The 13898-nt window shown below is 35.6% G+C and overlaps 1 protein-coding gene across 1 annotated transcript; it reads right to left on the bottom strand.

Annotated features, from left to right (window-relative positions):
- Positions 1 to 1262: 1262 nt before the first annotated feature.
- Positions 1263 to 13198, bottom strand: LOC125818174 (protein ENHANCED DISEASE RESISTANCE 2-like). The gene is made up of 21 exons (XM_049497715.1): positions 12758 to 13198; positions 10549 to 10623; positions 10368 to 10421; positions 10226 to 10291; positions 10098 to 10156; positions 9527 to 9657; positions 9104 to 9150; positions 8931 to 9028; positions 6064 to 6159; positions 5920 to 5984; positions 5767 to 5838; positions 5313 to 5459; positions 4899 to 5197; positions 4269 to 4332; positions 4003 to 4178; positions 3385 to 3486; positions 3251 to 3301; positions 3014 to 3157; positions 2035 to 2130; positions 1674 to 1775; positions 1263 to 1536 (listed from the first exon to the last, which is right to left on the bottom strand). The coding sequence occupies exons 1-21, from the start codon at positions 12917 to 12919 to the stop codon at positions 1444 to 1446; spliced, it is 2199 nt and encodes a 732-aa protein (XP_049353672.1). The 5' UTR covers positions 12920 to 13198; the 3' UTR covers positions 1263 to 1443.
- Positions 13199 to 13898: the final 700 nt, after the last annotated feature.

The following is a 13898-nucleotide window of genomic DNA, read 5'->3' as shown; positions in this document are numbered from 1 at the left end:
AAAAGCATCACAAATTAGGAAAATAATATTTTAAATCACTTTTTTTTTCCTTTAAATAAGTGAAATTTACTTCCAACAACACAACTTTAAAGTTTCAAAATACTCCTATTTAATTTATTTATTTTTCAGTTCAATGTCCAATATCTACGTGGAATTTTCACTCTAACAGTGGTGGGTCCACCACTTGTGCTTTTAGACTATTTATTATTTTCCAATAAAAAAAGCTTTACCAATATTTGAAAATTCGAAAAGTAATACTACTACTTGACTTACAAGCTGAATGTGTAAAACTTTAATTTGTTCCTTCTTTTTCTTTTCTCATTTGTAAAACTTTAATTTTTTCTTTTAACTTTTAGAAATTCATTAAGAAATACTATAAATTATAATTCTTTTCATGTTAATATATCTCGAGTAATAAACAACAAAATAATTTCGGATAGAAGGTGTTCCTTTTTTTTTTTTTCATTGGAAGTACTACTATTCGAAAGTAATTGAAATATCTACAAACTAGTCAGACACTAGTAAAAATTCACCAATAGTAACCTAAAAAATAGTCGAGACTCTAGAGTTTCAAATTTCACAAGTTTAGAATGTAGAGGCCTAGTGGATGGTCCCGCACAGCTAGCATTAAAGTGCATTGAAATTTCATGATATTCCTACCCCGTAATCCCATAGATGAGATCTGAAAAAGGTAGAATATAGTAGAACCTTACTCCTAAATCGTAATCCCATAATGAGATCTGGAAAAGATAGAATATACTAAACCTTACTCCTAAGTCCTACCCCGTAGAGGTAGAGAGGTTGTTCCCGACAGATACCTAGCTCAAAGGGCATAGAGGTATAGAAGTCTAATTGCATGATAAACTCAAAAACCAAGACCAAAAAGGGCCAACATCCACACATGAACAGTTCCCTTGAGTCAAAGCCATCCTTTACCTCTTTCATAGGTACTGCTCTTGAACCTTTCCCCTTTGAGGTCACATGCATGAAACTCATTTCCCCAACACCCCCATTTGGTTCCTTTTAAAAGAGAAAACATTGCATTTGAAAAAGAAAAGCATGTTCCCTCGCAATAACTAGAAACAGCATCCTTTTGTTGACTATACCAAAAAGGAAGTTCGGTGCACTAAGCTTCCACTATGCACGGGATCCAGTGAAGGAACATACCACAAGGGTCTACTATGGCAGCAACTTTACCAGTTACGCCAAGGTATTGTTTTGTTGACTATACAATTAACACTAAATGCAGCACTCCGCTGGTGTGGCTTTCTATTGAATCAAAGAATTGGACATCCACTAGTCACTTTACAAAAGTTTTTGCAGTTAAATGTTGGTGACATTCATGTTTCCTGTGCAAATGAATAACCCTACCTTCCTGTAAGCATTTGGACTAACCTAAAATACACTTGAATGTTTAGAAAATCAACTGAGATTATACAAAGATCAAGGTTTCACTTGTACGGCTTTAGAAACGTCCAGATGGTTAAGACGGCAGGTACCTAGAAGATATTCAGGGAGTTCTTCGGGCGTGTTGGCCTGTGGAGAAAGATAGTCACTGTGCTTTAGTAAAATTCATATCGACAAAATGATCATCGCAAACTTGCAAATTGGTAGAACACAGATTGCGAGTTAAACTGTTTGTCTAGATGGAGCATAAGGATATGGAATTTTACCTGGACAAGAAAGGCCATCTCAATGACTAGATTGTTTAGGTAACCAACAACAAGGCTGACAACACCCCTTGCCACAGTAGATGAGCCAATATCGATACCAAGCTGAAATTACAACATCACTCTTCAGGTTCACATAGTGATTTATGTCAATATTCGATTCGGGTTCCACTTACACTTCTCAAGATTGTTAACAAGATATAGTATACTATTTTTTTCCAAAAGACAAACTAATCAACATTTACCACAGTGGTAATTTTCAGAAATCCTTAAACTGTTGAATGTTCAACTGCAGTGAGCATCAGTTACTAAAATTAGAACAACACTATGCATCATTTAGTGCCAAAATACTCTTGTACTTTACCTCTATGTAGTTCTTTCCACGAAAATAATTAATTTCTAGCGCTTGACCAATAAGACAAGCTTTCTTCCCAACACTCTGCTTGACTATCCATGATCCCTGAAAAGCAAATGCTCAATTGAATACCCACAGTACTTTAATTGATCAAATATTTCTAAGTATCCCAACAGCTGTGACAGAAATGGATGAGACATGTTCAAAATACCAACAGAAATGCTAACAAAAGAACACCGTAAAACCAAAATGCGAATAACTACCATAACACGTTACAATCTTCTGCATGGAAAGCAAGACTCTAAAGATACATGGGTTTCTGAATAATAACCTAAGCGTGCAGCATCCTTCTGTCTTCCTAGACAACCTTTCTGCATTTCTCTAGGCTCCAAACAAATTTCTTTGGCCATGATATAAATTTACCCTTGAAATTGAAAGACTTACCGTTGTTAATATTCATTACTGTTGTTTCTAGGTATAGTTACATTTGCAGAAAACAAATTAATCAATTGGGGATCTAGTTGTAGATTTGCTCAATTTGAGCCCTTGAGAAACTGAAATTGTAGCTTTTTAGTGGAATAAGAGGGGGTATTAAATTTACTTGCTTAAGGATTTCCCATTATAAATAAGAACCCATTTAAACGGGTTTCTGTTTATTTCAAAGTTGCCTATCATTTTCTTAGAACGAGGACTAAGTTGTGGGTAACATAATGTTGGTTGCCTTTCAACATCTTTCTGAAAACTCATCTGCTAAAAAACCCAAATAAGACATTTAGCTTTTGCTAAAACATGAGCAAACTACCTACTCTATGCTACACATGTGAGAAGGAACAGAAGAGAAGTACAATGATATGGACCAGTCACATGCTACATGAATGTTGATGTGCCATAACCTTTTGCTAAATGGACTAAGCAACTCGCAGAAATAAAATGTTAAAACCCTTATATGGAAAGTAATTTTGTCCACATCCAATTAGAAAAACCAAACCTTGGATATGTATGGTATGAGTTTGAACCTCGAGTTTCTATAAGCATCATCTCCTTCGACAAAACTCTCCAGCAAAGGTGAATCCTCTAAAGGGGTATCCATCATATAGTAGAGAGCGAGAGTGTATGTTGTTAAACCTGGGACCTGAATACAAGTGAAAAACCATCAAAATGAAGAATTTGGGAAGGCAGCTTAATAGGAAATCAAAGTATATGAAGGAAACAAGAGATTGCATACCTGTATGTTCACAATGAAGAAGAATTCCGGACCACCCTTTGCTGCATATTTCTGCAGAGAAAAGATAGTGAGCAGGAGGCTCATAGGGATTAAAGAATATGATCACTGTATTTTCATTGAATAAAAGAAGAAACCTGAACAATTCCTCCAGGTCGACCACCAAGATCATCTTCTCGTTTGTCAGACTTCAACCAATCCGCACCCACCATTTGCATCAAGGTACCTTTAGCCTTGATCTGCATAGGAGAGACATAATGATTAAACGGCATGATATCACGAGAAAGTATCAAGATTCTGAATACAGTAGCATACTTATCAATTTTTTGACATTAATAAGACAAGAACATCAGGAATCCCACATGCTCTCCAGCATAGCAGACATCTAGCCAAGAAGCATGCAGGATTTTCAAGATCTCTACCTAGAGTTTCTTTACCATTAGGCCAATTTGAACATGTTTCAAAAACATGAAAATAATTACAAGTATGGTGTTTTCTTTGATACAGATAGACTAACTTTTGGTTGTGACTTGTGGTATAGCATGCTCTGCATGATGTTACCATGTAATGATTAGAAGATAACTCTCAGACCTTAATCTTTAGTCAGCACGAAAACTAAACAGTAGATGTCAATAAAACAATGGGAACCATTCCAAAATTCCAAGATATATCTATAATGAGACACCACAAATATTGAACCCGGAGATGTTTATAATAAGCTAAGCATGAAAGCTGAATCAACAACGAGACTTCACCTTCTTACGATCATCTAGGTAGGTCTCTCCACGAATAAGAAAAGTAGAAGGATCTGTTTCAGTCCAACTGCAAGGCAAATTACAAATTGAATCTTTTGGAAGAGTGGATCCGTAGTGGCAAAATGATGCATCTTCCTTTGCCATCTCATGCAGATCTACATAACCCTTCTTCTGAACTGCAGCAATAAGAGAAATGTTATGTCCTCGGAACTTTAACATGCAAATTTTAATCAAGTTTTGTATATAGCAACAAACATCAAACATGCCTGCAAGATCATGCAGTCTCTTCACGAAAACTGCAGCAGTTGACAATTTGGGATGACGTGCATCCTGTATAGTCAAAAACCAGCACACAAATGAGGAAATAGGAAGAAGATAAAGTAAAGATCTGCAAAACAAGTCTAACTTTAAACTTCCAGTGACCCTTAATGACATGATTCTATAGCCACATAAATGTCTATAGCCTGTTTCATACCACAAGTTTCAAAATTTTGTGTTTCTTTCTTAAACTCTGTTTGGTCAAACAGTCACATAAAATCCGATGGAGGGAGTACGGTAGAAAATATAATTATTTTGGGTGTGTTGAAAAAATGAAGATGTATTAACATTATTGGGAACTAAGATCTGGACCTTCCTGAGATATTTCGTATATCCTTAGTTCAGTCTATATACCCCAGACCAGGTTAAAGGCTCTTATTGTTAGAACACAGATACAAACATGAAGCTTAAGTTAGGTAGAGAATCACTTGAACCAAAGTGTATTCATTCAATATTAAAAGGCAATTGACAAACATGATTTCACAATGGAAGTCATGCCTCGTGCAGACTCCTGATTTTGTAGGATGCTACCTGTTTATAGGGTATTTCCCTAAGCTTATGGTTTAAACAGGTAATACCTGAGAGTATGTCTCTGGGACAAAATCAGAAGACCAGCCATTTTCTGATTGGTCATAATCCAGTGGCTCAGAAACATCAAAGAACTCATCTGAGGCGTCATTTAAACCCAACAAGCTTGAAGGTGTTTTAACTGCTTCTTCCTCCAGATCTGCCACATTCTTTCCATTTTCTAACTGGGTTTGCACTTCAAGCTTAATTTCCTCTTCAACTTGACACAATCTTTTGCTTTTGACCAGCTCCCCTGAGACATCAGAGGGCAAGTAATCTCCTATTTTTGCACTGAAAAGTTCCCGCAAAGCTGCAACAGTAGTGGAAAATAGTCTAATTGAGTCCGGTAAATTGTCCTAAAATGCAAAGTTGGGACGAATCAACTAATGAATTTGACAGAAATAGAAATCACATAGAAAGCACACCAGCGAGTCTCCCTAGCATGCGTATTGTTATAGATCTGGCTGCAGATGTTCGTACATATGATTTCCAGAATTTCCAGTCGATAGCAAGCATATGCTTGACTACTGACCCCTTCCCTTGATTCACAGGTGATATAACATATCCTCCACCTGCAAGGATTAAGTAAATGTCAATTTGTATGAGTCCCAATTGAAAGGTTAAGAATATCCAAAACATGCAGAGCTGTTACAGAAGTCTTGGGAATAAAATGGTAGTAAAGCATATGGCTGGTTCAGTGTAACGACAAATCTATGTCAACTCCTCGACATGCATAATATACTAGAAAGTCTGGCATCTAAGCACATAAGTAATTTCTAATTTGCAGCTCATTCCTGATCCAAATAAACATCTGGTTCATAACAGTGATAACAAAAAACCATGTGCATATAATAACTCTATTTTGCAGGCGTACATTACTTTTAAGGCAGGCACGAACGTAGCCCTTTTGAGGTGCACACTTCTGGTGAAACACTGAATGGTACAGAATAACTGCAAGAAAGAAACAATTGGTTATGGTGGATCAAGCTTCCTAAGAAGTAGCTATAGACCAATCCTCAAAAGAGTTGGTACCGTAAGTCCCATCGTCCTCCCTTCTCCAATAACGCTGCAAAAGAAGATCTCTTCTTGTCATACCCCTGCAAAGTCTTATGTCAATTATAACTCTAGCACAGGAACAACAAACTTTTCCAGAGTTGAAATATGAACCATACATACCAAGGTAGCCAGTCCTGATTTAGAAGCTTATGAACTATATCAGTGTGACCATCAAGATGTTCAATCACACTGCCCTTGTAATAACAGAAATCCCATCTGCAAACGAAGTACAATATCTTTTCACTCCCAATATAAGAGGAATCAACAAGATGAGAAGTATATCACTGCAGTTTAAAGAACTTGCAGATGATAAATTTTATAAGGCTATTTCTAGTGAAGTTCTCTACACAGAGGTCATGTAAGCAGGCTATAAGATGTTCTTTTTGGGATAGGATATGTTGTGCAATCTACTTGACCTCTAAGCTTATATGATCCATATTAAGTAGTGGGCACAATGGAAAGCTTTATAATTTAAGGTGCCCATGCAGAAACTCATACAACGATTATTATATTTCTCTGATATTTAATATTTAAAGAATATGTCCAGTCTACTGGTCATACACGATAACACTACTTCAAGGTCTCATGGTTAACACCTTACTTTGCCTTTGAGGCCCTGATCTAACACAAGCCCATTATATAAGCATCAGCACGCGATTGAATCCATGAAAAAGCAAATAGAATTAATTTAATGCCATGAGTTCTTTTGCACCCAAGGCTTTGTCCTAGTGGCCAATGAAGTAGGTTGAGCACCATGAGGTCTCAAGTTCAAATCCAACAAAGACAAAACACTAGGTGATTTCTTCCTGTTCTAGCCTAGGTAGACCTAGTGGGAGGTAGAAGGTATCATGTGGAATTAGTCAAGGTGCGCGCAAGTTGGCCCGGACATCTCAGTTATCAAAAAAAAAAGTTGAAGGTAAAAAAAAAGGGGGACTTTCGTGGTTTACCTAACTTATATGTGGCGGTTTAGTAATCAAGTTCATAATTCCGAAACTAAATCCCTTTTCCTAATACTTCAATCTCTTAGCATAAAATGGAAAGGAAAGGAAATGCATGTGAAAGAGGTTTTTTTCATTCTATCTCTCTCCCTTTTTTCATTTAAGTATTTGAATTAAGGGATTTTCCATAAAATTAGGAGAAGATTAAATGCAAACTATAGACATAATGTGGGGACTAACGAGGAAATATAAAACAAACAAAGTGGAAAGGGGGGGAGAAACTACAAGAAAAAGAAAGATTCATATACCAAGTAGGCCAAAAATTAATTTGAAAAGAATAATTCATATATTTGTTCTATGTGTAGAGTCGGCTAAGATGGATCTTTCAAGTAATTGAAATTATCTTATCTTTTACTATCTTCCTTTATTCAATTTCTTAAAAGTAAGATAGAGTCACAAAAAAAAATGGTTATAGAAAAAAATATTATATAGTAAAATACATACAGATCTCTCGTGCATGATCTTTTACCTTTTATTTCTTACTTATCGTATAATTAGTTTTAATTGTTAACACTCCTACGAATTAGCTATTCAACCATGTGGATCATAGTTAAGGAAACTTAATGGATTGCAACAAAATTGGCTGAAGTAGAGAGAAAATGTGACAGGTTTGAAAAGAAAGCCATGGTTTTAAAGCTACTAAAGGAACATCCAAGATTTTAAAAAAATGACACACAACTTCGGCATTTTTACCAAAATAATCCTAACACTCTTGCATGAGACACAGGTATCCATAAACTAGTCACTGAAAAGAACAGCTGCTCCATTTCATAATTATCAAAAAGGGAAGGGAAGTACTTCCCTTTCCCGGAGAATAACGAGGTACACCATTAGATATTCTAAAGAAGTGTAGTTATTTACATGATAGGATAGAGATGTTTCACTAGTATTGCTTATACAAGGAAGCATGTTCACTTCAAGGCTTCAAAAAATGACTGTTCATGAACCAATTAATTTTTAAGTATTTCACGTTCATAAAGCAAGATATCCTAGTCAAACAAGCACAGCCCCTGCTCTACGTCTTTCAACTGCACCCTTTTCAGCAGTCATTACAACCCCACCCCCACCCAAAAAAAAAAAAGAGACCCCCAAAAAGGAAAAAAGAAGAAGAGCAGTATTCAATTCCCAATCCACTTCTATTTTCAAAGAAGAAATTATCCCAGATAACCAGCTAACAAACTGACAATGAAATATCATTTCTTAATTGATGTGATTAAATTCCATTTCAGGAATTGCTCAACTTCAATATCTTCTTTGTTGTTTAACCTTGAACATGTTATTTGGGCTTTTATCCTTAGAAAGTTAAGAAGAACCACCAACTTTTTTTGATTCTTCTCTCTTCATAACTATCTATTTCAATCTCCAATCTCAATTCAAAGAGTACTGTTTTCTTCAACATGAATTTAAGCAATGATTTCTCCAGACAATTTGAAGTGTGAATAACATCTACTGTGCTTGTGACTTCTATACCAGTTAAGGTGAAGCAGAAAACTTCTATTTCTTGATTCACTTTCTTGTTTACTTGGGTGTTAAATTTATATTAGTATCAATCCAAACAACAAATTTCAAATTTTGACAGTCATTAAATTGCTTTCAGATGACTTGAATCATACCGAAGTTTGGTATTCATTCTTAAGCATTTTACATGAGCGCACTTTTTACTTTATCCAAACACTATTGCGCAATTTTTAATTTGTATGATCGCAAAACTCAGATTACAGTTCTAAAGTTGAATCCTGAATGAACAAACTATGTAAAACAATTCATTTTTCTGCTCAAATTGAATCCTGATTTAAGAACAATGGGGAAGAACCATTCAAAGTGCAGAAAGACATGGTTACTGGCTAAAAAAGTATCTATATTCTTAACCACATGTTTTCTGACATTGCTTTTGTCAAGTTTTAATTATATTTCTGTCAACAAGTAAAAAAAAACTAGTAGCAATGAAGTCTTCATTATAGACAAACTGACATGGACTTCGTAACTTACTCTGATCTAGAAGGACCAAGTGACATGAGTGTCTGGAAAATGGCTTCAGAAGTTCCATCGACTACGCCAACAGCCATTATCGCGGGGTGATCATCCCACTGCAAAACATAGAACAAGTTCAGCAGCATTAGATGCATATATTTACTGTCATAGGAGCTGGAGACATCACTTACCTTTCCAAGAGATTCCCTATCTTTAGCTTCCTTAAAGAGCCTAAGACCTGCATGCACAAGCGATTCAAGACAATTGGCAAAAAGAATTATGAAAGGAGAGGAGACAGACCACTTGACTATCAAAGAAACAACATAATATCAAATACAAACGAACCATTCAAGGATGCATATATAAAGCCAATCATGTTTTTATTCGCCAAAAACTAATATTACATTAAGGCTAATAAAGCATGACTTGAACATATAGTTAAAAGAAACTATAAACTGAGACCCTCAAGAAGAAAACTAAATTGCAGAATATACTTCATCAATCCACATTAAATAGTTCCAAAATTTCCTAGCAGATGTGAATAGGTCTACAAAGTAGGAATTACAAATGTGATTTCAGCCGTCTCAAAACACAACTATAAAATCAAAACCTACCATTCTCACAACCAAAGATAGTCCAAGGTGAGGGTGCAACAACATCAGACGTCATAGCATCTGTAACTGAGGATGAACAGACAGTCCAATCAATTGAATTCAGACGATAAGACTTGTTGGAACAATTTAACCTGCGTGCAAAACAAAAACGGAAAAAAATTGTAATAATGACAATTAAGTCTTGTCATGGAGCTTAATTGGAAACATTTTTTAGAAAGGGAATACTTAATTGGAACCATTTTGCACAATGAGAAAAGAAACCGACACTGTCCCTTGAAGTAACTTATATTCCTATGTTCCATGGTATGACACTCTTCCTTTTGTTGTTTGTTCCAAGAAAATTGACACCTTTCTATTTATAGAAACTATTTAGCTTTAAACATTCCAATGATTTATAGCCATAAATATGTCATGGCATGCTTAAGGTACTTTTTTTATGTGCCAAAAGTCTTTCTTTCTTTCTTGAACTTCGTGTTCGGTCAAACACCACCATATAAAATGAAAAGCAGCGAATTACATATATGTTATATCCTGAGCAAAGTAAAAGGGTAATGCACCAACTAATATGTACCTCAAAGGCTGTGAACCACTGCTTGAAAAATCAACTTCATTTCCTCTGATCACGTCTGCCTAAATTTACTCATTATTGTGAGTTACCAACGAGGAACAATATAACAGCTCATATTGACCAGTATGTACCTTTAAAGCTGCTTCCTGAACTGCCTGGATCCACCTTGCAGCTTCCTCAGGACTGCTTGCTCCTAACTGTCATTCATAGATTTCATTTATTCACCTGTTGCCCAGAAAAACAAAAACTAAATGGAGGGGGATGATTTCCTACCTTCAGTTGATCATTATGATTTGAGGTGTTATAAAGTGTGAAAATGAAAAAGACCTGGAAAATTAAAGAAGCAAGTTTCAGCAGAAAGTCTCAGTAAAGAAACAAGTGCATTTAATCAGAATGATATAGTGAGAGCAAACATCGTCTCCGCCATGAAGTGAAACAGGGATTAAGATCATACTTTTCTTTGAATGCTCTCTCTGCCATTGTCTGTGACACGAATGCAGGAATCAACAACTGCACTTCTAATAGGATCCTAACAAAAGAGTCACACAACACATTGCAATGAGTCCGGGGAATATGGCAAACATGTAATTCCAAGAAGTGAAAGGCAGAAGAACTTCATCAACAGACATATCTCCCACTGAAGGACCTCAAAACCCTTTAATATCAAAGTAAACGCACATGAATAAGAGCCCACCACTTACAATACAACTAATTACAGAAACACAACAAATTACTGAATATTAGTTTATTACTTAACCAATTCACACAAACTTCCAGATATCTCCCAATCAATAAGCAGTCGGGTGCTGATCAACGTGTGAAGTGCAAAGCACTCAACTCCCAAGGAGCACACTGATGACTAGTAAAGGGATACACTTACTGATCAAGATCTATGTGCACAGTTGAGTCCTAGGTATATTTTTTTCAGATAAGTAGTGAGGACGAGGTATCTTCAGCACATGGATTAAGCAATCCAGGATTATTCTCTAGAAAATCAACCATAGTAACCATACATTTGGGCTCCAAACATGTGGGCTAAGTTGCTCGGACTCTTCACTTTTGGTGACGCATTTGTGTCGACACGACATGGGTGTGGGTATGGACAACAGATTTTGGGTACTTTGACCAAATCGACGGAAAAATTAGGGACAGATACAATGATATGATTTATGTAATCAAAACAAAAGTTAAGGGGAAATTGAAGAAAATGAAATGTCTTGTATATAGAAAATTTCTATGTCAGTCTTTTTCCTTATTTCTCCTCCTGGGATTCTCCTTTTGATCAACATTTTCTCTTCGGAATACCATGTAAGTTTTCCACATAATGTTTCATAATTTAGACATTTACCTCTATTGTTAGATATTTGAATTATTTCTAGTTGAATCTCCGCACCTGTATCCGTACCTAGATCCATACCCCCGAATCTTAAAAGTTAGATCATAAGGATCCGACCTCCTATCGGACACCCGCACCGGAGTCCGATCAACTTAGTATGTGAGTACCTTCAGCTCATTGGCCATGGGAATTTGTCATTCCTCACTAATCAAGTAAAGTGATCACTTAGGAAATAATATCCAACATGAGGATCTGCTGGCAATCAAGGAGGAAGTATTTGAAAGAGTGTGAACCAACAGTATGAATATCAGCATAGATCGACATAAATGCAAGAGTTTCTCTGAGATCCTCTTTCTTTACTGAAAAGGTAAAATTTTAGCATGCTTAATGTGTATCAAACTTAAGAAACCAAATTCTAAGTTATTCCCAAAGGCGAATTCAGGATTTCTAGTACATGGGTGCACTACTACAAAAAGGAGAAAAAATGTATTAAGTGAGAACTAATCCCTATTCCTCTTGGTAAATAACTCAATTTTCAACCAAGTGCACCATTAAGCCATTTTGGAGCATGGGTGCCAGCAGTTAATATTATACCAATTTTAGAAACTTTGTCCATAAAATATCTATTTTGCGGAAAGACCATGGGTACACATGCCCCATAATCTCCCCTATAACTTCACCCCTGATTCCAAACAACAATCAAGGATGTGGAATGAGGATATAGAGGCCAAAATCTTAAGTTACAAGATTTCGTGTTGAGGCAATGAGAACTTAGCATCAGGATGTTTTGAGTTGGTTTGCAAACATTCTTTACTATACAAACCTCATCCAACTTCAAGCAAATCCTTTGAGAATCAAAACGAATAAAGTATAAACTATATCTTTTGGGTTCAGAAAACAAGGGCAGCCCGTGCACAAAGCATCCCCTTTTGGCATAGTCCGTGGGGTGTGATGTAGACAGCCTATCCTAACACAAGCATTAGTGGCTGCTTCTACTGCTCAAACCCATGACTTAAAGATCACACAGAGACAACTTTACCATTGCTCCAAGGCTCCAACTAAACTGAAATATATCCTCCAATTTTCCACAACATGCAACTCATAGAAACTGCAAATCCCGTTAGTATAAGCTTAAGAAACAACACAACCAACTTGGAATGGAAAATCAAATTACAAATATGGATCAGAACGTTGTTCTTCATCAAACAATTCCCAAATCACAAATTGCCAGCAAACACTTAACAAAATAGTTTAACCAATTTCACTAATCCAACACCACCATTTTACAAAATACTCAAATATATGAACACCCATATTATAATTATACCTCATTTTCAGGAACTGGTACAGATTTATAGCTCTTAAGATACTGATCCTGAAGAATAAAGTACCGCTTCCGTGAATACTGAAGTCCAAACCGATTTGAACGAATTAGATATAACCACCCTTCCATCCTACTATGATCATTCTGTGAAACACCCATTTTCATTCAAAAACACCGATGACCCACCTCTCCAATCCCCTAAAAACCCAATTTCCTCTATCACTTTCCAGTTGTTACACCATAAATTCCTCTGAATTTAAACACACCCTTTACAGAAACAGAACCAAAAAAAGTGGGAAAAAAAGAAAAAAAACTCTGACCCCCAAAGAAAACTCTTCAATGGGGTATCAGAGATGAACTGTTACTTCGTTTCTGTGAGTAAATAGAGATTTTTTTTTCTGGTTTTTTCAATTTTTGTCTGTGAAGAAGAAGAAGAAGAAAAGGTGAAGAAAAAAATGGAAACTGTATTTTTTGTGTATACGTGAGACAAAAGTTGGCTGGCAAATGATGTAAACATGTTATTTGACTACTTTACCCTTTTGTTTTTTTTTTCTTCCAAAAAAGGTGAGATTGGTAGTTAAAAGAATCTAAAAAGTTAAAAATTAAAGTAAGTACATATATTGGAAATCGTGTATGACAATAATCACAAATTTAAAATATATTTATTATTATTATAATGTGACGAGGAGATACACGGATGATTCAGTATAGAAGTGTAATAGGTTAACTATTAATGGATACAATTTTAGTTTATCGAGGACATGTTCTTAGATAAGAAGTTGTGAAGGATATGGATTAGGATAGAATATGGTTGATTATGAGGAATGCATTGTCTTGTTGTTCGTTTAGACGAGTAGTCGTAGTGTTATTTTTGTAGTTTCTTGTCCTTTGGTTTTTGTTACCTTTTTTTTTTGTATTGCAATTATCATATCTTGTCTTGTTGCTATCAGTTTATTTTGTTATTATCTATTATTTCTTATTCTTCTATTACTTTTTTTGGACTGCTTTGACCTGTTGTTTCTTGAGCAAAGAACCCTTCTCAGTCTCAGATTTCATTTTGTGAGATAATACTGAATATTATTATTCCACTAATTTTTTCTTTATTACTCACATGATATTGAAATTTATTGATCCAATTAATTTA

Source organism: Solanum verrucosum, unplaced genomic scaffold (assembly GCF_900185275.1).
Source record: "Solanum verrucosum unplaced genomic scaffold, falcon-dt-bn FXZP01000253.1, whole genome shotgun sequence".
Classification (NCBI taxonomy): domain Eukaryota; kingdom Viridiplantae; phylum Streptophyta; class Magnoliopsida; order Solanales; family Solanaceae; genus Solanum; species Solanum verrucosum.
Note: the sequence above shows the minus strand (reverse complement) of the source record. Positions and strands in the feature narration are given on the sequence as shown.